The 23,161-nt window shown below is 42.5% G+C and overlaps 1 protein-coding gene across 1 annotated transcript in view; it reads left to right on the plus strand.

Annotated features, from left to right (window-relative positions):
- LOC141103358 (flavin-containing monooxygenase 5-like) overlaps positions 1-23,161 on the plus strand; it is an 87,453-nt gene that overhangs the window by 39,768 nt on the left and 24,524 nt on the right. The window contains exons 5-6 of the mRNA XM_073592868.1: positions 7,782-7,981; positions 12,073-12,428. Of these exons, the coding sequence (XP_073448969.1) occupies positions 7,782-7,981; positions 12,073-12,428 (556 nt within the window). The remainder of the gene's footprint in view (positions 1-7,781; positions 7,982-12,072; positions 12,429-23,161) is intronic.

The following is a 23,161-nucleotide window of genomic DNA, read 5'->3' on the forward strand; positions in this document are numbered from 1 at the left end:
GAAGAAACGGCACAGTGGTCCATTTATTCACAGCGCATGCGCTGATGACGTCATCGGCGCAGTACAAGTGAAATATCTCCTAAACGGCGCAGGTTTAGGAGATATTTCCACTACCTATAGGTAAGCCTTATTCTAGGTTTACCTATAGGTAAAAGTCACTTAAAAGGGTTTACAACACTTTATATGGTAGAAGTAAGGAAACACAATGGAATTAATTTACTAAAACTGGAAAGTGCAAAATCTGGTGCAGTTGTGCAGGATAGCCAATTAGCTTTTGACTTCAGCTTGTTCAATTAAACTTTGAAAATAAAACCTGGAAGCTGATTGGTTACTATGCAGAGCTGTACCAGATTTTACACTTTCCAGTTTTAGTAACTCAGTCTCTATAGGTTTTGGCAGAGGCAGAAGAGTAGTCTATGCAGTATTCTAAGGGTTCTAAAGTATGTAGAACTGCAGATTGTCATTGTAGGCTGTGATATTGTAGGCAGGCTTTGGGTGACAGATTAAATCTTTTCATGCTCATGTTTAACTCATATATAACTTTTAAAGCTGAACTCCAGACGTACCCCGCAGTCCCACACAGTTTTACAGGTTGCTCTCATGTACTAAAGATGTTTACTCTGATTTCACTGCATCATCTAACTCTTTCTTCCCCTGGCCTGCTCCTTTCGCTCATTGTCTCATAGTTCTTTTAACTATGGAAGCCAAGTATCAAATGTGGGTGTTTCCTAGGGCTGTCTGCATGCAAATGCAGTCTTACTAGGCATTCCACTCTTCTAGACTGACACCCACTCATCAAGTTATTTTAATATATGTGCATAACTCCTTCCAAGAGCCAACCCACTGCTTGCTTCAGGATTACTGAGTACTACTGCGGCAGAGTTCTGTATTATTTTAAGAAAGCTATGTACAACACCCTGCCAACCTGTCCCACCAGCCATCTACCTGCAGCAGGGGCGGATCCGGGGGGGGGGGGGGCAATGTGGCATTCCCCCCCCCAAGAAATTAGATGCAGGTGAGACTGAGAGAGCGGGCAGCCCGGTCTTGTGCCAAGATCAGTTTCCACAACAAAATCTGTTTCCCCTGGCTCTCGGCTGAGATCAGAACTCCGCCCCTCCAGCCCTCTGCACCGCTGCTCCTCCTACTCTCCCCCAGGTGATATTGTCAGACTAATAATGATGACATAATAGGGACCGCGGGGAAAACTTCCAGTGCCTGTACCGAAATAGGTTTCCCCAGAAAACTAGGGACGCGCAGGGGCCGGGGCCAGTAGAATGATGATTACTATTTGGGGGAGAGTAGGAGGAGCAGCGGTGCAGAGGGCTGGAGGGGCGGAGTTCCAATCTCAGCCGAGAGCCAGTGGAAACAGATTTTGTAGGGGAAACCAACATCATCTCTCACCGTCTGCCCTCACTGAGCAGGCAGCCGAGATTACATAATCTCTCTGCTGCCTGACTCTGGGACACAGCAAAAGACAATCCCCACCTTAGCAGCAAGTGACAGTCCGCAACTTGTGGCAGGCAACGTGGCAAGTGACAATCCGCAACATGTGGTAGGGGACGTGGCAAGTGACAATCCGCAACGTGTGGCAGGCGATGTGGCAAGTGACAATCCGCATCTGGTGGCAAGCAACGGTGGCAAATGACAATCCGCAACTTGTAGCAGGTGACATGGCAAGTGATAATCCGCAACATGTGACAGGTGACGTGGCAAGTGACAATCCACAACATGTGGCAGGGGACATGGCAAGTGACAATCCGCAACTTGTGGCAGGCGACGTGGCAAGTGACAATCCGCAACATGTGGCGGGGACGTGGCAAGTAACAATCCGCACCGTGTGGCAGGCGATGTGGCAAGTGACAATTCACAACTTGTGGCAGGTGACATGGCAAGTGATAATCCGCAACGTGTGACATGTGACGTGGCAAGTGACAATCCACAACGTGTGGCAGGAGACGTGGCAAGTGACAATCCGCAACATGTGGCAGGCAACATGGCAAGTGACAATCCGCATCTGGCGGCAGGCGACAGTGGCAAATGACAATCCGCAACTTGTGGCAGGTGATGTGGCAAGTGATAATCCGCAACGTGTGACAGGTGACATGGCAAGTGACAATCCCCAACTTGTGGCATGCGACGTGGCAGGTGACAATCCGCATCTGGTGGCAGGCGACGGTGGCAAGTGACAATCCGCAACTTGTGGCAGGTGACGTGGCAGGTGACAATCCGCAACTTCTGGCAGGTCATGGCAAGTGACAATCCGCAACTTGTGGCAGGTGACGTGGCAAGTAACAATCTGCATCTGGTGGCAGGCGACGGTGGCAAGTGACAGTCCGCAACTTGTGACAGGTGACGTGGCAAGTGACAATCCGCATCTGGTGGCAGGTGATGGTGGAAAGTGACACGCTCAGGGCTCCCACTGATTCTGCATTATGGTGAGTTGAACTATTTCATTTTATATAACAATGTAATAATAGAAATAATGCGTTTCAAACATCCTGACACCAGATCAACCATGGTGCCGGGATGATTGTAGCACCAACACCAGCCATTTCCCAGATAAAATTGCCCACAAAAAAACATATCTGCTGTCAGTGCTCCTCCTGAGACTAGACTCTGGATCCCCCCTGACCTGCAGTGCATAGTTAAGCAAACAGACCCAGTGATTACATTGTTGGGTCTGAAATTAGGAAAGGTTTCGACTAACAATTTTATTACCATGTTGATTTGGAGGCGGATGAACCAGGGAAGGAAAAATATAGGCAGCTTTTCACCCCATATCGGTAAAAACCCATGCAATCCATACATACAAAGAAACCAAAACAAATAGAAATTAAGTTATGTGTAATAAAATGGAATGACACAGGAAAAAAGTATTGGACACGCTAACTGAAATTTATTTAATACTTCATACAAAATCTTGGTTGGTAATGACAGCTTCAAGACCCCTCCTGTATGGAGAAACTAGTCGCTTGCATTGCTCTTAGGTGTGATTTATGCCCATTCTTCCACACAAACAATCTTCATATCTTGAAGGTTCTGTGGGCCTCTTCTATGAACTCTGATCTTTAGTTCTTTCCATAGATTTTCTTTTGGATTCAAGTCACATGAATGGTTGGGCCATTCTAGCAGCTTTATTTTCTTTTTTTGAAACCAGTTGAGAGTTTCCTTGGCTTTGTGTTTGGGATCACTGTCTTGCTGAAATGTCCACCCTTGTTTTATCTTCATCATCCTGGTAGATGGCAGCAGATTTTTTATCAAGAATGTCTTGGTACATTTTTCCATTCATCCTTCCTTCAATGACATGAAGTTTGCCAGTACCGTATTCGCTGAAAAACAGCTCCACACCATAATGTTCCCACCTCCAAACTTCACCGTTAGTATGGTGTTTCTGGGGTGATGTGCAGTGCCATTTGACCTCCAAACATGGCGTGTATTATGGCATCCAAAGAGTTCAATTCTGGTCTCATCTAACCAAACTGTATTCTCCCAGTACTTCACAGGATCTCAGTAGACATTTTGTGTCGGCGTCGATCCAAAGATGGCGACGTCATTGTTTCCGGTTTCTGATATCCAGAAGCGATGAAGAGATGGAGCGCATGACATCCCACGCATGCGCAATCCACTTGGAACGCCAGGGGCCGCACAAGGCCATTCAGCCTCTCTCAATCACACTGATTGTTCCCACGCCATTGTGTTAAACAATCAGTTAAATGGCCTTATATAAGGTGAACCTTTTGACATTAGACATAACCCTCCAGGACACAGAGGGAGCCACTACACCAGTCTCCAAATGGTGTTGGCATATATTCAAGCCATCGGGGGATGCTTTTAACTGCTTATTAGTTAGGTAATTTATATATATATATATATATATATATATATATATATATGTGTGTGTATGTATATATGTATATATATGTGTATATATATATATATATATATATATTTTTTTTTTTTTTTTTTTTTTTCATTGCTGCTTTTTTTTTATTTCTTTGAGCATTGTGGTTATTTTTACACATAACTTAATTTCTTAACTTATCTGTTTTGGTTTCTTTGTATGTATGGATTGCATGGGTTGTTAGCTGCATGTGGTGAACATTTCATGTTAATAGCACCTTTTGAAATATATTTACCTTGAAAAAAGGTGACGCGTTTAATACCTATTTTACCCGCTGTGTGTATAATATATATTCATTTATTTTATTTCAGGTACTTATATAGCACCGTCAATTTACGCAGCGCTTTACATATAGATTGTACATTCACATCAGTCCCTACCCTCAAGGAGCTTACAATCTAAGGTCCCTAATTCACATTCATACATACTAGGGACAATTTAGACAGGATCCAATTAACCTACCAGCATGTCTTTGGAGTGTGGGAGGAAACCGGAGTACCCGGAGGAAACCCACGCAGGCACAGGGAGAACATGCAAACTCCAGGCAGGTAGTGTCATGGTTGGGATTCGAACCAGCAACCCTTCTTACTGCTAGGTGAAAGTGCTACCCACTACACCACTGTGCTGCCCAGAAGTTCTTAAATATATAAGAACTTCTCTTATTTGCTCACTTTTTGCCTTTTGAATATACCATTGAAAGCATTTTGTCATATCCGTATAAGTGCAAAATTGCAGGAAATTTTATTAGGACTGCAAAACACACCCCCACCATGGAAAACAGGAGGAGAAGTGTTATGTAGTCCTAACAAACTTTTCTGTCTTAGGATCATAACACTGTTTGTCCATAGGTACAGTGGCAATAGATAAAGGTACAGTGACGGAGCTCTCAGACAAAATCTCTATTACTGGCAAAATCACAAGATGAAAATAAAGGGAAAAAAGCCAGATAAGAGAAAACTAATGCAGCCATCACATCTAAGGACTGGTAACTGGTATGTTACCTATTTGTTCTTGGGCTCAGATACACTTTAAAGTGGTTTCAAAGGCAATTTTTTTTTTACCTGAACACATCCGATCTCGATCCAGTGATATGCAAGAGAGCAGAGGTCTCATTGGCTCAGAGACAGCAGAGGGAGTTAGGAGCTCCTGTTGCTGTCATTACAGCCAGTGGGGGGGAGCAGGGGGCAGGACTAAGCCACATTCTGTGCGTCAATGGACACACAGAGTGGGGCTCGGGAGTGAGCATGCCTCCATAGCAAGTGGCTTACTAAGGGGGACTTGGCAAAGTAGAGGAGCCAGGAGCGCTGGCGGATTAGCTGTGAATAGGAGGGTTGGGGCTGCTTTGTGCAAAACCATAGGCGTATGACATATTTGGTATTTTAATTTAAAAGAAACAAGCATTTACAATCATTTTTAAGTTCACATTGCAACATTGTTTTGCTTGTGAATGTCATTTGAGGTTCATTTAGTGCCAATCTGTGTGGTATCCTCCATGGGTATTCTGAATTTAGATGCATCATCCTCCTAGGGAGCATTTGGACCTTATGGAGATTGCAGAGTGAACTGATTCAAGCATTAAAGTGATTTTAAAGCTTTGTTTTTTTGTTTTATTTTATAAAATAATTAACATGTTATACTTACCTGCTCTATGTAATGGGTTTGTACAGAGCAGCCCCGATCCTTCTCTTCTGGGGTACCCTTCTGGCTCGTCTCCTCTTTATTGAGTGCCCCCCATAGAAAGCCACGTTTTATAGGGGCACTTGCGTGGACTCACTCCTGAGCCACCCTGTCTACTTCCAATGACACAGACAGTGTGGCTCAATCTAGCCCCCCCCCCCCTCCACTCCCTCATCAGAGAATTTGATAGCAGCAGGGGCCAGTGGCTCCCACTGTTATCAATCTACCCTCTGAGGAGACAGAGAGAGCAGAAAGAGCCGCTGCTCTTGTACTCAGAGTGGCTCAGGTAATTATAAGGGGGTGGGAGAAGTTTTTTTTACCTTAATGCATTGAATGCATTAGGGTAAAAAACCATTCATGCGTTAGAACCACTTTAAGTTTAGTTAGATACAGATAGGTTTATATGGGTAAAATGACAAGTAGGAAGGTGTGGTGCAGGCCCTCCTGTATTTGTGGGAGGAGCCTCGCCTTTAAAAGGCCGGCCCCCGGTCCTCCCTTCTGTTGGCTTTGTTTTCCGGATTATCCCACCCACCCTTTCCCTTCATTTCACCACTCTTTTATTTTCATATTACTACTTAGGTATGCCCCCTTTAAAGCATACTGACCTCGTGACCACGGCACACCCCAGGTCACTTTCCAGCTCTCTTATTTCCTTTCCCTAGTTATCCACAATAGTCTCCGAGTACAAATGTAAGGGGCATTGAAAACAACCAAACTAGCAGCAAAGCTATCATGCTTTGATTAGACTGAGATTAGTTCTAACTAAACTCATATGCAACAAAAGGCTTGAGGAAAGGTTTAAAGTCAGTTCGACATTTGCATTCCGTTTCGTTCCGAATTGAAATTCGGACAAATTTTTCATTATTCAGAAATTCGGATGCATTCGAATTTCCGAATTACAACAGTAACGAATTTAAACAAATCCAAAAAAAGCGAAAGAATTAGAAAACAAATTCAAATCGAATTAGGAGAAAAAATAAAAAAAAAATAAAATATAAAATATATAATATTTGTTTTTAATACTGTTCTATTGTTTTTCTATGCTATTCTTTTCTATTATTTTCAATTTTATTCTAATCTTTTCTATTTGAATGCGAATTCATTCTATAGGAAATTTGAATTTTGGAAAATGGTAATATAGAAATAGAATGGGATCGAATTCTAATAGAAAAGACTAGAATAGAAAAAGCAATAGAACAGAATAGAAAAAAAAGAATATATATATATATATATATATATATATATATATATATATATATATATATATATATATATAAAACCATCTTCCGAAATTGGAATTTGGTACAGAATGAATTCGATTTTGAATAGAAAAGATTAGAATAGAATATATTATATTTTCTTCTGTTCTGTTCTATTGTTTTTCTATGCTGTTCTTTTATATTATTTTCTATTCTATTCTAATCTTTTCTATATTTTTTTTCTGTTCTGTACTATTGTTTTTCTATGCTATTCTTTTCTAGTATTTTCGATTTCGAATTCTAATCTTTTCTATTCAAATTCAATTTCATTCTATACGAATTTCGAATTTCGTAACATGGTTATATATAGTTTACTTTTTAAAATTTGGTCAAATTTTTTCGAATGCGTAGGAATTTTTTTCGAATTTGATAGTTTTTTTCGAATGTGGTCGAATTTTTTTCGAATGTGGGCAAATTTTTTCGAATTTGAATACAAAACTAAATTAATCCAAAAACGAATGTAACGAATGCAACAAATTTAACTAAACAAATTTAGTTAAATAACGAATCGAAACAAAACTAAACACATTTTTTCATCCTGCACATGTCTAGTGTCAGTATGCAATGTTTTGCAAATTTGTTGGATGGACAAGACTGGATATCATTCTAGGAGATCCTTTCCAACTAAAACTGGTTTCTGTGACCCCGCTGCCTATCTGATCATACTGTGACTTTTCTCTACCTGCTTTGTCTGTCCCATTAATTGTCAACCAATCGGGAGGCTCAAGATGAGGTTTTCCTTCATTATTATTGCTTTTATCACTTCAAATCACCAACTAGAAGGAAATTGTGTGTTCTTGCCTCATTGTCACAAGGTTTGGCAGAACTGTATTAGGAGTATGGTATACTTTATATAGCAATCATTTGATTAAACTCACAAATTACTTGTGTTCATTTATTTAAAAAATAGGAATGATATAGATTTTATTTAATATCATTTATAGGTGTTCCTTAGTACAAGAAGAGGTGCCTGGGTTACACACCGTGTTGCTAAGAATGGCTATTCTAGGGACATCGCAAACTTATCACGTTTTCAAAATTTGATCAGAAAAATCTTGCCTTCTTCTGTGACCAACTATATGGTAGAATCAGCTCTCAACAATAGATTTAATCATTGTAACTTTGGCCTTCTGCCACAACATAGGTAAGATGTGTACAATATGGATGGAAAGCAATTGTATCTATCTATCTATCTATCTATCTATCTATCTATCTATCTATCTATCTATCTATCTATCTATCTATCTATCTATCTATCTATCTATCTATCTATCTATCTATCTATCTATCTATCTATCTATCTATTTCATATACATTGTATGATACTCGCAAACTTGCCACTTGCTGAGTGGCAAGGTTAAGAAGCTTACAGTTGTAGCACTTACCCTAGCAGGGACTGCTGGTGATGATGGGTCCTCTGTTCTGTCACAACACTTAAAACTACTCGGTCCTCGCTGACACACTCCTACCTGGGGTGGAGGATTACTTGCACCTGGGTAACTTAAAGTGTTACTAAACCCAGCACCCTGCATTCACAAAATCTGGTCTCCCACATTACACAGAACATGCAAGTGCAATTATTTTAGTAAATATAAACTGCTAAATACCTTTTCTCATTAGTAATTAGAGCATTCTTGTGGCTCCTATTAGTGTCCAACCAAGCACTGATTAAAGCTTGTAGGAGGATTTTTCTGACTGACCTATGAGACTACAAGACCTCTGACCCTCTGTCTGGACAGTGCTGATTGGCCCTGTGCTGATCACATCCTCCCATGAAAAAAAAAAAACCTCTCTAGCAATACACACCAAACTGAGCATGTGCAGCCTGACTCCATAGTCTCCATAGACTCTGTGTTATCAGGATATTATTAGGAGTCAATAGAAGGAGGGGAGGATCAGTGAAGACAGGATGAAACAGCCTATTTACACAATGTGGATGATTAACCCCTTAGGTTCCACAGTGAGTAGAATAAGCATGCTTTGCTGCATATACAGACTGATTTTACTGTTGTGGGTTTAGTAACACTTTAAACATTAATAGGTCACAGATGTATAATATGACACAGAAATTAGGCCAAAGACTACCAGAAGTTTTGTCAAATACGTGTATTATATCAAATCAGGTAAACAATGAAAGACTTGCATCAAACAGTAAACACTTTAATGGTGCAGAACTAACAAAGGGAATTCTGGCCTAACACAGGAGGAATACCTAACTTGTGTCAATATTAGTCCAAATTTTAACTGAGATAACCATTATTGAGCAAAATCAGACCTAAGTAACACAATGATAATGTTCTTGAGTGCACTCTGAAAAGATACCCTAGATACGGGTATCCGTAAGTATTCCTAACCGGGATCCCCCTTAAAGGTGGTGACAAAGTACCTGGCGCCTTGATGCTAATGTCGGCCATCTTGCGATGGCGCCCTTCTGTCACTGGCACGCAAAATTCTGTCCCTTTAAGAGTAAGTGATGTATAGCTTCAGTGATACTAAGGAGCAGCCTATGTGGGACTGGGCATAGCAAGTGGTTAAATGTGGGCTCCTCTCTCTCTACACCTGCCAGGTCGACAGGTCATTTTCCACATGCTTGGCAGTTAGTGGATCTGGCCTTCAGGTCCCAGAGGCTCACACAGGCCGCAGTCTCTCAGCTAGGACCCCGCATGGAGCAATTCTCTCTCCTAACTCAGTCTCTGAAGGCAGCTTCAGCAGGCTCGAGTGCAGGTCTGTCCTCTCTCCCTAATGTGGAGGAACAGACACAGTAACAGGTCCTTTTCGCTCCTCTCTAATGACTTCAGGACCTCAGATGTGAGGCATAGTACTCAACAGCAGGTCTGTCCTCATTGCTCTCTTACCAGGACACAGCAGATCTTGATCAGTTTACCTGGGAAAGACTGTCTAGCTCTCCTCTGTAAGCAGCAAGGATTCGTGGGAAATTAAGTCCATTAGCCATGAGGGCACTTTCACACTAGGGTGGGGGGGTGTCAGCGGTAAAGCGCCGCTAGTTTTAGCAGTGCTTTACCATTGTTTTTGTGGTGCTTTTCGGCCACTAGTGGGACGCTTTTAACCCCTGCTAGTGGCCGAACAAAGGGTTAAAAGCACCCACAAAGCGCTTTGCAGGCGCTTCGGCAGCGCAGGCCATTGCTTTCAATGGCAGGGGTGTTTTAGGAGCGGTGAATTCACCGCTCCCGCAACGCCCCAAAGATGCTGCTCGCAGGACTTTTTTTCTCGTCCTGTAAACGCATGGCCCCAGTGTGAAAAAATATTCCAGCTTTTGCACTGGGGTGGCTTGAGGGGCACTTTTCAGGCGCTTTACAAGCTCTAATTTTAGCGCAATAACGCCTGAAAAGCACCCCAGTGTGAAAGTAGCCTAAGTCTCTATAAACAGGTATGATTCAGTGCTTTTTTAAGAACTACAATTCCCATGAAGGTGTGCAGCACAGCTAGTTTCTTTCTCATGCTCCAATTAGCTTAGTCCCTCCTGGTCCTTGATTGGCTCAAGCTCTCTGCCAGGAGGCTGGGGGAGTCTGAGGGATTTTATACCGATCCTCGCTGCCAGCTGCAGTGAGAGAGAGAGAGGAGAGAAGCAGGCTGCAGCACAAAGCTTCAGAGTATATATAAACTGTAAAAGCAATACAGATAACAAATTATTAAGGGCAGTTTTTAGCCAAATTCTTTCTCGTAGCTATCTTTTTTAACACTCTTTAATTTTTTAGTCACATTAAATATGTGTAAAAACAGTAACCACATGGATTGCTGCTGGTAAACTGGAGATACAGAGGGTACATTGGGTAAAGATAAGAAAAAAGTGTCTGAAATATAGTTTATGTCTAAAGAGTAGGACAGGTATATATGCATATACAGTGGGGGAAATAAGTATTTGATCCCCTGCAGATTTTTTAAGTTTGCCCATTTACAAAGAAAGGAAGGGTCTAAAATTTTTATCATAGGTGTATCTTAAATGATAGAGACAGAATATCAAACAAAAATCCAGAAAAAAACACATAACACAAATTATACAAATGAAGCTGCAGTTCAGTGAGTGAAATAAGTATTTGATCCCCAAGCAAAACATTGTTGGCAAGCACAGAGGTAAGACGTTTCTTGTAGTTGCTGCCAAGGTTTGCACACATCTCAGGAGGGATTTTGGTCCACTCTTCTTAATAGATCTTCCCTAAATCATTCAGGTTTCTTGGCTGTCGCTTGCCAACTTGAAGTTTAAGCTCCCTCCATAAAATTTTTACAGTATTAAGGTCTGGAGACTGACTAGGCCCTTCCATGACCTTAATGTGCTTCTTTTTGAGCCACTCCTGTGTTGCCTTGGCAGTATGTTTTGGGTCATTGTCATGCTGGAAGACCCATCCATGACCCATCTTCAGCGTTCTGGCTGAGGGAAGAAGGTTCTCATCTAATATTTTGCAATACATGGCTCCCTCCATTGGCCCCTCAATGCGACAAAGTCAGTCTGTACCTTTAGCAGAGAAACAGCCCCAAAGAATCATGTTTCAACCTCCGTGCTTGACTGTAGGGATGGTGTTCCTAAGCTCATAGTCAGCATTTTTGTTGAAAACCTGCTACAGAGCGCTCTGGACCTCAGACTGGTGCAAAGGTTCATCTTCCAACAGGACAATGACCCTAAGCACACAGCCAAGATAACAAAGGAGTGGCTACGGGACAACTCCGTGAAGGTCCTTGAGTGGCCCAGCCAGAGCCCAGATTTGAACCCAATTGAACATTTCTGGAGAGATCAGAAAATGGCTGTGCACCGATGCTCCCCATCCAACCTGATGGAGCTTGAGAGGTTCTGCAAAGAATGGGGGAAACTGCCCAAAAATAGGTTTGCCAAGCTTGTAGTATCATACGCAAAAAGACTTGTGGCTGTAATTGGTGCAAAAGGTGCTTCAACAAAGTATTGAGCAAAGGCTGTGAATACTTGCTGTATGTACATATGATTTTTTTGTTTTTTATTTGTAATAAATTTGCAGAGATTTCAGACAAACTTCTTTCACGTTTTCATTATGGGGTATTGTTTGTGGAAGTTTGAGGAAAATAATGAATCTAATCCATTTTGGAATAAGACTGCAACAAAATGTTGAAAAAGTGAAGTGCTGTTTAATACTTTCCAGATGCACTGTACCTATCTATCTATAAATCTATAATATTATATAGGGAAACAATATCAGTTGTATGTTAAATTTATTTATTGTCCTTATTAATTAATTCATTTTTCTACAGATTCAGCGGTCAGCATCCAACTGTCAATGATGATCTCCCTAATCGTATTGTCTCAGGCTATGTTCAAATTAGACCCAATGTGAAAGAGTTTACAAGCACTGATGTCATATTTGAAGATGGAACAGTAGAGGAAAACATTGATGCTGTCATATTTGCTACAGGATATAGTATCTCTTTCCCATTCTGTGATCATTCACTGCTCCGTGTTAACAACAACAAAGTCTACCTATACAAATATATGTTTCCTTATCACTTGGAGATGTACACATTAGCAGTGGTAGGACTTATTCAGCCGATTGGAGCCATTATGCCAATTTCTGAACTTCAGTGTCGTTTGGCAACTCGAGTTTTCAAAGGTACACCGTAGACTGCAGTGATTTATGCTTTGAATAATTATTGCCAGTATAGAAATGGCATACAAAATCACTAGCCAAAGTGATCCTGCCATGATGAAAAAGTGATTACCATATGTTTCTAAAAGCTTGAGTCGCAAGGTTCTTGCACATGCTTTTATATATTCCTAAATTAAATTGAGATAGTGAAAACACACTATCAAAAAGAAAAGCACCATAAATCAAGCAGTTTGATTCAAATTATTTATTAATGAAGTCTGTATAAATGACAGACTTCCTAAATAGGACACCTTTACACTTTTTGTATATTCCTGTCTTGAGCGCTTTGGGGTCCTCCTAAAGTACCCTTTCACATGAGAGATACAGGAGCTGATATTGTTGGCCTTCGTTTAACTACTTGCCTACTGAGCACTTTCACCCCCTTCCTGCGCAGACCAATTTTCAACTTTCAGTGCTGTTGCACTTTGAATAACAATTGCATGGTCATGCAACACTGTACTCATATAACATTTTTATAATTTTTTTCACACAAATAGAGCTTTCTTTTGGTGGTATTTAATCACCACTGGGTTTTTTTATTTTTTGCTAGGCAGCACTGATGGGCACTGATAGGCTACACTGATGGGCACTGATGAGGTGGCACTGATGGGCAGCACTGATGGGCACTGTTGTGCCTACACTAATAATCAGGACCAGGGCCAGACTGGGAATAAAAACCAGCCCTGGAAATAATTTCATACCAGCCCCATAACATTATTACACCAGCCCAACAGCATAACGTCATTATTTTCTTGTTCATAAAAGGAAAAACCATGCATTTTAAAGCACATTTGAAGAGTGTATTATATAAAGATAAGACTGATATGAAAGCACATAGGGCTACATATATATATATATATATATATAAGAGCAAATTCCGGTTAAAAGTGGTAAAAGTGCGGACATGGTGAAGGAGGTGGTCATAGGCTGTGCGTACATGGTAAAGGAGGTGGTCATAGGCTGTGCGGACATGGTACAGGAGGTGGTCATAGGCTGTGCGGACATGGAACAGGAGATGTCAGAAGCTGTGCGGACATGGTAAAAGAGGTGGTCATTGGCTGTGCAGACATGCCGTGATGAGAGGTGCGCACCACCGCTGAGACCTCACAGAGACGAGTGCCACTGCTGCCTTAGTGCAAACAGGAGGAGATGTCAGATGCTGCGGACATGGTACAGGAGGAGATGTCACAGGCTGCGGATATGGTACAGGAGGAGATGTCAAAGACTGCAGACATGGTACAGGATGAGTTGTCACAGGCTGCGGACATGGTACAGGAGGAGATGTCAGAGGCTGCAGACATGGTACAGGAGAGAAATAACAGGAGGTGGTCAGAGACTGCGGAGGGGTCCGGTCTTACCCGGCCTTGATGAGAGATGTGCGCCACCGCTGATACCTCGAGAGACAAGTGCCACTGCTGCCTTACATTTAAAAATAGCGCTGGCGCCATTATTCACTGTGCATGTGCCCCCCTGCCCGAAAATGGCCAAGTGTGTACAAGCTTACCTGAGCGGCGGCGGCGCATGTGCAATTAACATTTCGGCCCAGGCCCACTGCCATTATATTTACAGGTGCCGCTGCCCTCAAAGTGGCCCCAGGGCAGACGGTCTTGCCAGCCTACAAGGAAATTTCTCGTTATCTCAGTGGGCCAGGTCGGCCCTGATCAAGACACTGATGATCAGTGCCCTGGTTATCAGTGTAGATGTCCTCTTTCACACTTCTTCTCCTCTCCTAACGCTGTTACAGAGTGAGGAAAGGAAATGCTGATAACCGGAAAATGTTTTTACATTGATTGGCCTCAACTGATCACATGGCAAAGGGCTGCTGTAATTGGTCATTTACCCCGATCTGTAATCACAGTGATCACAGAGTGCTGCAGCGGCACGCATGGGGAGTGGCTCTGGGAGGACATCAATAGATTCCCTCCCAGAACTGTACGACTGTGCTGTAGCCGTCATTCATAGGCCGTCATAGGCCATCACGGTCGGCAAATGGTTAACTACTTCAAGACGGGACTGATTCACCCCTTTGCTGTCCTGGCCATTTTTTAGATTTAGCGTAGCTGCCTGCACAACGATCACCCCAGGGGTTAATCTCAATCAAAACCAAATATATGCGGCGCTACTGCTTACTGGATGTGTATGTTACCCAATAAAGTGCTTAACTGTAATGCTTTTGTTACCTAGTGCTAAATTTTGTAAACTAGTAAACTATAAGATCAATTCATAATATTGAAAAATTGGGGTTGTGACCTGTCCACTTATTTTGGTATGGATGCACCAACATGCCTCCATCCCATAAGGTACAGCAAAAATAGAGAATGGAGGCGGGACTTTGTGTGAGGCATGTTGGTGAATAAGTCCACATTACAAAGAATGTTATAATGGGATGTCTAAAGTGGATCCTATATCCAGTGATGATACCCACAACATATATTGCAAGAAAATGATATATACTTTAATACAAAAAGATCATAAAACCAAATACATAATAAAGGGGATACACTTGGGCTACAATAAAGGATGTTATCATACGTAGGTTTACAGACATGATTCGAATAGTGATTATACATGTACAGGACATGATAAAATGGTATATTACATGGTACAGTGGATAAAAGTATGCATCAATAGATGTTAACTCTACGTGTTTCTTGGCTTGAAACCAATCGTCAGGAGTCTGATGCAGTGTAGCTGCATTGAAAAAATAACTATGTATCAGTAGAGATATGGGGAAAATGGACGCATAAAAATGCTAATTTGTTTTAATATACTCACAAAAGATGCATGGGTGGATGATAACCCATACATTATGGTGCAATGTTGGTCCGGGTACACTGAATCTCCCCCGGGGTTGAGGCAGAGAGCACGCTCCAAAAGGCCGTCGGCCCCGACCGACAGGGTGGCCAGGGCATCTACAAGGGCCACCAAGTGGGGACAGATGACGAGGCCCTGGGAATGGGAAAACCACTGGGAATGAAAAGAGGAGATGTGAGTGTGAGTGATTTGAGTGAAAAGTAGGAAGTGAGTGTGGAGGGAGGACAAGAGATAGGGCCCAAGGTGTGCATAAGTATGAAAGTGTGAAATAGCCCATCACAAAAGAAAGAAGTGTATGAGACAAAATGTGAGTGTACAAAACGGGAAGCCACTGCAGGTGTCAGTGGAGAAGTGTGGAAGTGTACAGGGAGATTACCTGTGGTGAGGCTGCCGGGCCAGGTGACGTGCCCCGAGAAGACATGGTGAGCGCTTGAGATGCCCGGCCAATGATGGCCGTTATAAAGCCGAGGGCTAGGGGCGCGCTCCCGCCAGCGTCATGGGCGGGCATAGTGACGCGACGGGGGGCGGGCAGCCAGGAACATCGTGCGGCCACCTCCCAACCCCCCAGCACGTCAAAGCCCTAGTAGGTAAGTCACCAAGGAAGCTCCGCCTACGGCATCCGAAGGCGCCAGAGGCGGGACATGGACTGGGCGCATCGCAACCCCGGGAGAGGACCAGATAAGTCCCGGTACCGACTGCATCAAGAGAGTAGTAGAAAGATAATGTGAATGATCGAGAAGGATAAGATGTAGATATTATGGAAAAAGGAAAATAAGGAAAATAAAAGGAAAAAGCAAAGTAAAAAATAATAATAAACAAGCCTTATGAAGGCTAATAATCTCTGCCCTGATTGTCAGCAATGGTTGGCAGAGAAAGTGACATAATAGCCACAGAATCTTGCAATGAATAAAATCATTAAGCAAGAGAGTGTGGAGGTAATTAGCTATAGCCCTGAATAAATATGTGGTATTACTAAGGGGAAAGCAGAAAAAGAGTACAAAATGGGAGACAAATTATGGGGGTAAAAGAATGAATAAAAGCAAAAACAGAGAACAGCTTTAGCCCTGAATTGAATCAGTTTATATTGTCTGACTAAAGGGAAAACAAATAAACCCAATAAACAAAGAATAAGAAAAAAGAGACAAACAAAAAACAATTGGGAACAACTTTAGCCCTGAATTAAATCAGTATTTGCCTGACTAAAGGGAAAACAAAGACGACACAGATTTTCAGCCCTGAATTGAATCAGTATTAATTTAGCTAAAAAGGGGAATGACGAAAGCAAAGAAAAAGAATACCCATACCCACCCATTTCCCATCCTACCTACGCTTCATTCTGCCTCATTATTTATCCCCCATTTTTGTTTTGCCTTTGTCGTCTTCCCTTTTTGGTATTTTTCATGTTATAGAGACCTATGGTCCCCCTCTCGCTTACTGACTTACTTCAGTGCAAGAGTTACACTAACATAGCTATTGATACCGTTTGTATATCTAATTCTTTTTCTTTGCTTTCGTCATTCCCCTTTTTAGCTAAATTAATACTGATTCAATTCAGGGCTGAAAATCTGTGTCGTCTTTGTTTTCCCTTTAGTCAGGCAAATACTGATTTAATTCAGGGCTAAAGTTGTTCCCAATTGTTTTTTGTTTGTCTCTTTTTTCTTATTCTTTGTTTATTGGGTTTATTTGTTTTCCCTTTAGTCAGACAATATAAACTGATTCAATTCAGGGCTAAAGCTGTTCTCTGTTTTTGCTTTTATTCATTCTTTTACCCCCATAATTTGTCTCCCATTTTGTACTCTTTTTCTGCTTTCCCCTTAGTAATACCACATATTTATTCAGGGCTATAGCTAATTACCTCCACACTCTCTTGCTTAATGATTTTATTCATTGCAAGATTCTGTGGCTATTATGTCACTTTTTCTGCCAACCATTGCTGACAATCAGGGCAGAGATTATTAGCCTTCATAAGGCTTGTTTATTATTATTTTTTACTTTGCTTTTTCCTTTTATTTTCCTTATTTTCCTTTTTCCATAATATCTACATCTTATCCTTCTCGATCATTCACATTATCTTTCTACTACTCTCTTGATGCAGTCGGTACCGGGACTTATCTGGTCCTCTCCCGGGGTTGCGATGCGCCCAGTCCATGACCCGCCACCCGTCCCACCATTGACGGGGGTGGGCCCTGGCCTCGACGCATCGGCGTCATGACTCCCATGTCCCTCCTCTGGCGCCTTCGGCTGCCGTAGGCGGAGCTTCTTTGGTGACTTACCTACTAGGGCTTTGACGCGCTGGGGGGTTGGGAGGTGGCCGCACGATGTTCCTGGCTGCCCGCCCCCCGTCGCGTCACTATGCCCGCCCATGACGCTGGCGGGAGCGCGCCCCTAGCCCTCGGCTTTATAACGGCCGTCATTGGCCGGGCATCTCAAGCGCTCACCATGTCTTCTCGGGGCACGTCACCTGGCCCGGCAGTCTCACCACAGGTAATCTCCCTGTACACTTCCACACTTCTCCACTGACACCTGCAGTGGCTTCCCGTTTTGTACACTCACATTTTGTCTCATACACTTCTTTCTTTTGTGATGGGCTATTTCACACTTTCATACTTATGCACACCTTGGGCCCTATCTCTTGTCCTCCCTCCACACTCACTTCCTACTTTTCACTCAAATCACTCACACTCACATCTCCTCTTTTCATTCCCAGTGGTTTTCCCATTCCCAGGGCCTCGTCATCTGTCCCCACTTGGTGGCCCTTGTAGATGCCCTGGCCACCCTGTCGGTCGGGGCCGACGGCCTTTTGGAGCGTGCTCTCTGCCTCAACCCCGGGGGAGATTCAGTGTACCCGGACCAACATTGCACCATAATGTATGGGTTATCATCCACCCATGCATCTTTTGTGAGTATATTAAAACAAATTTGCATTTTTATGCGTCCATTTTCCCCATATCTCTACTGATACATAGTTATTTTTTCAATGCAGCTACACTGCATCAGACTCCTGACGATTGGTTTCAAGCCAAGAAACGCGTAGAGTTAACATCTATTGATGCATACTTTTATCCACTGTACCATGTAATATACCATTTTATCATGTCCTGTACATGTATAATCACTATTCGAATCATGTCTGTAAACCTACGTATGATAACATCCTTTATTGTAGCCCAAGTGTATCCCCTTTATTATGTATTTGGTTTTATGATCTTTTTGTATTAAAGTATATATCATTTTCTTGCAATATATGTTGTGGGTATCATCACTGGATATAGGATCCACTTTAGACATCCCATTATAACATTCTTTGTAATGTGGACTTATTCACCAACATGCCTCACACAAAGTCCCGCCTCCATTCTCTATTTTTTCATAATATTGAAGTGTTCAGTGACCATGTGTCAATGCATGTGTGAAAATCACATATATTTATATATATAAAAAAAAACATGCAGTGCCTTGAAAAAGTATTCATTCTCCTTGAAATTTTCTACATTTTGTCATGTTACAGCCAAAAACGTAAATTTATTTTGATTAAACCAGAGAAAGGGGGTATAGGGATTATGACGGTGCCAGGAAGAACACAATATGTTCCAATATTAAAATAGGTAATTTTTATTAATACACAAAAGTTGTAAACAATAAACAATAGAATCACAAAGACATGGTGTGCATAAATGCTAAAAACATATCTGTAGCGAGCTTCACGTCACTTGGCCTCATGGATGTAACGGCCAATGCAGTAGGTAGGTATTTTAAGTACCCGACATGTTTCGCCAGTATTGGCCTCTTCAGGGATAGGTTATTAATACCTAGAGCGCTACAGTAATTCTATGAGAGAAATATGACAATCAGTGAATGTAGTGGGACAAATGATACATCGAATACAGGAAAAATATCAAAAATCCAAATATATACATGTTTGCGAGCTGTCAGTGTAGACTAACCCCCACCACCAATCAAAGAGCACCAAGGGGACCTTCTCACATATACAACATCGGGTAGCCAGAAACCCCCCACCCCAAAACAACCACCCAACCAGACATTCTACAGATGGAAATGAGGTACCTGCAAGTCACCAAGGGGGTGCCACACACTTCCAGGGCTAAGCCTCCAGCAAAGATCACAGTAGGTAGCTGCAGGGGGCAATAGGAAGGACCTGGCCAGATGTATATCCTGAGAGGTATAATTGTTTGCAATGAGTTCATTATCATAATTTTTCTTTCTAAGGGGGTCATATGGCTCTCATTAGTTAATAAATAAAGAGATTGTATGGGACTAACATAGTCTCCAATTAATTTACTTACAAAGAAACACTCTTTAAAATGAGTAACAGGACACCGATAGATCCTTGGCGTAGAGAAGAACTCTAAACAGGAAACGTATCTCTATAAGTTAAATAAACGGGAGAGAATTTTGTGGCATTTATGAAATTATCTGAGGGGAAGTGTGATTGCGAAATGCACTTTAGCTGATCAGTGAATGAATTACACCAACAAAGAACGAAGTAAGTTAACACTTACCACTAAGTAGATATAGAGTGAGATGCTGGGCTAAGAAAAAGCCTACAGCCAGTAATAGCACTAAATGAAATAAGCTGGAAAGCAAAAAATAGTGTCAGCAAAAGGTAAATCTATTTATGCCCCAAACATAGATGGTCCATAAAGATGCCTACCGGGTCAGATAGCAGTCAGCACGTCGGTGTCCTGTAGCATCCCTGGCGTGTGTGCTGGCCTGGGATGCCGGCGTTCTTATGCACCCCACACACGTGCGGCGTCTGACATCACCGCACGTGTGAGCGGACGAAAGAGGCCACAGCGCATGCGCCAACCGCATATCCATCCAGGCCTACGAGGTCCAGAGGGCATTGCGGTGGTGTCCATGGTGATGTACACAACATCACAGACAAGACGCGGTACCGAACGCCGCATAAGGCAGCATGATACCTGGAAGGAGGCATTAATTTCCAGTGCGCCGTGGCTGGGGCGGGCAGAGGAGAATCCAAAGCCCTTGAGCTGAATATGTCCTTGACAGGGGGCTAAAGGCACCAGATCGGGTGCACATCCCCCACAGCGGAGTGCAGGGGCTCAAAGGCAGTAGAGAAACCAGAAGGGGAGCTGGAAGGGGAGGGGAAGAGGGAAAAGGGAGGAAAGAGAGAAGGGGGACGGGGGGGGGGTTTAAAAGGAGGGGAAGGGGAGAGGAGGGGGGAAAAAAAGAAAAAAGAAAAAGAAAAAGAAAAGCTTAGGCATCCGAAGGTACGGTGATTCCAACCGAGGCACACAGAGGGAAGAGGTGGAGGTGGGTGAGAACAGTCCAAGGATATATATAAAACCCCAAAGAGGCGCCTGCACACATGGCATGAAAAATGGGACAGAATACAGGAAGAAAAAGTAGAGAGGGGTTGAATCCTTGGGATGTGCCCACACAGGTCACTCTGACAGCTCGCAAAGACAACATTTAAATGATAATACGGAAAATTCATAGATTACAAATCAAACAGTTAAGGTCAGAGTATATATTTACAGTGATATACATGTCATGGTAAGAGAGAAAATATGTCTTAATTATACATATATCGTATGTAGTCATGTATCCAATGGTGAAAAATTAAATGAAAAGGGAAAGGGGAACTGTTTCCTAATCCAACAAGGCTATCTCATGCGTAGGAAGGGCCAAAGGGAGGAGAGTAAAGGAACATGAACAAAATGATAAGAGATATGTCTTAAGATACAGTAGGACTTGAAAAAAGACTTTAATTGAAAGACCCATAAAGAAAAATATTATGGTCCACCCCCGAAGGGGGTTTTTTATAAAAAGGGTTTAAAACTAATATTTTCATTAAGCCCAGGATATGTGGTAGCATCCAAAATGTGTATCCACTTGGTTTCCAATTGTAAGAGTTTCTGATCAATGTCTCCACCCCTCACATGTGCAGGGATGTGTTCCAATGCTGTAAATCCTACAACATGGGGATTGGAATCATGGTACTGTGCTATATGTCGATTGATAGAAGTAGAAGTCTTACCCTTCAGTAAAGGTTTGATATGATCTTGAATCCTAACGCAAAATTGGCGTTTAGCTTTGCCTACATAGTAGCTGCCGCAAAGGCATGTGGCAAGATATACTACACTGATAGTTTGACACGTGATCTTGTGTTTGATTTTGTATGTTTGGCCATTGGGAAGCGGTTTCTCGCATGTATCATAAATGAACTCACATATGTCGCAGTGGCCACATGGGAATGTGCCATACACAGTTGAAAGACACCCTAGTTTAGGTGTATGATGACTCGCCGTGACTTTGTCCCTTAGGGATGGGGAACGACGGTAGGTGATTTGAGGCTGAGACTGAATATATTTTTTGATGGTGTTATCTGCTGTTAGGAGGGGCCAGAATTTACATAAAATATCCCTTATCTCCTTATGATGTTGGGAATATTGGGTTATAACCCGAACCGGCTGGACGTCGTCCCTCTTTTTGGTAGAGAATATCAATTTTTTGCGATCCAATTTTTTAACTTTGTTAAAGGCCTGCTTCAACAAGTTATGGCTATACCCTCTTCTTTTTAGTCTTTCATAAAGTTCATGTGAGGCCCTGAAGAAATCTCCCTCATCAGTGCAGTTTCGTCTAATGCGCAAATATTGGCTGTAAGGAATGCTATTAAGTAGGGATGAGCCGAACACCCCCCTGTTCGGTTCGCACCAGAACATGCGAACAGGAAAAAAGTTTGTTCGAACACGCGAACACCGTTAAAGTCTATGGGACACGAACATGAATAATCAAAAGTGCTAATTTTAAAGGCTAATATGCAAGTTATTGTCATAAAAAGTGTTTGGGGACCCGGGTCCTGCCCCAGGGGACATGGATCAATGCAAAAAAAAAGTTTTAAAAACGGCCGTTTTTTCAGGAGCAGTGATTTTAATAATGCTTAAAGTCAAACAATAAAAGTGTAATATCCCTTTAAATTTCGTACCTGGGGGGTGTCTATAGTATGCCTGTAAAGGGGCGCATGTTTCCTGTGTTTAGAACAGTCTGACAGCAAAATGACATTTTGAAGGAAAAAACTCATTTAAAACTACCCGCGGCTATTGCATTGCCGACAATACACATAGAAGTTCATTGATAAAAACGGCATGGGAATTCCCCAAAGGGGAACCCCGAACCAAAATTAAAAAAAAAAAATGACGTGGGAGTCCCCCTAAATTCCATACCAGGCCCTTCAGGTCTGGTATGGATATTAAGGGGAACCCCGGCCAAAATTAAAAAAAAAAAATGACGTGGGGTTCCCCCTAAATTCCATACCAGACCCTTCAGGTCTGGTATGGATTTTAAGGGGAACCCCGCGCCAAAAAAAAAAAAAAAAAAAAAAACGGCGTGGGGTCCCCCCAAAAATCCATACCAGACCCTTATCCGAGCACGCAACCTGGCAGGCCGCAGGAAAAGAGGGGGGGACGAGAGTGCGCCCCCCCCCTCCTGAACCGTACCAGGCCACATGCCCTCAACATTGGGAGGGTGCTTTGGGGTAGACCCCCAAAACACCTTGTCCCCATGTTGATGAGGACAAGGGCCTCATCCCCACAACCCTGGCCGGTGGTTGTGGGGGTCTGCGGGCGGGGGGCTTATCGGAATCTGGAAGCCCCCTTTAACAAGGGGACCCCCAGATACCGCCCCCCCCCTGTGTGAATTGGTAAGGGGGTACAAAAGTACCCCTACCATTTCACTAAAAAACTGTCAAAAATGTTAAAAATGACAAGAGACAGTTTTTGACAATTCCTTTATTTAAATACTTCTTCTTTCTTCTATCTTCCTTCATCTTCTGGTTCTTCTGGCTCTTTCTCCGACGTTCTCGTCCAGCATCTCCTCTGCGGCGTCTTCTATCTTCTTCT

The sequence above is a fragment of the Aquarana catesbeiana genome, linkage group LG07 (genome assembly GCF_042186555.1).
Source record: "Aquarana catesbeiana isolate 2022-GZ linkage group LG07, ASM4218655v1, whole genome shotgun sequence".
Taxonomy (NCBI): Eukaryota; Metazoa; Chordata; class Amphibia; order Anura; family Ranidae; genus Aquarana; species Aquarana catesbeiana.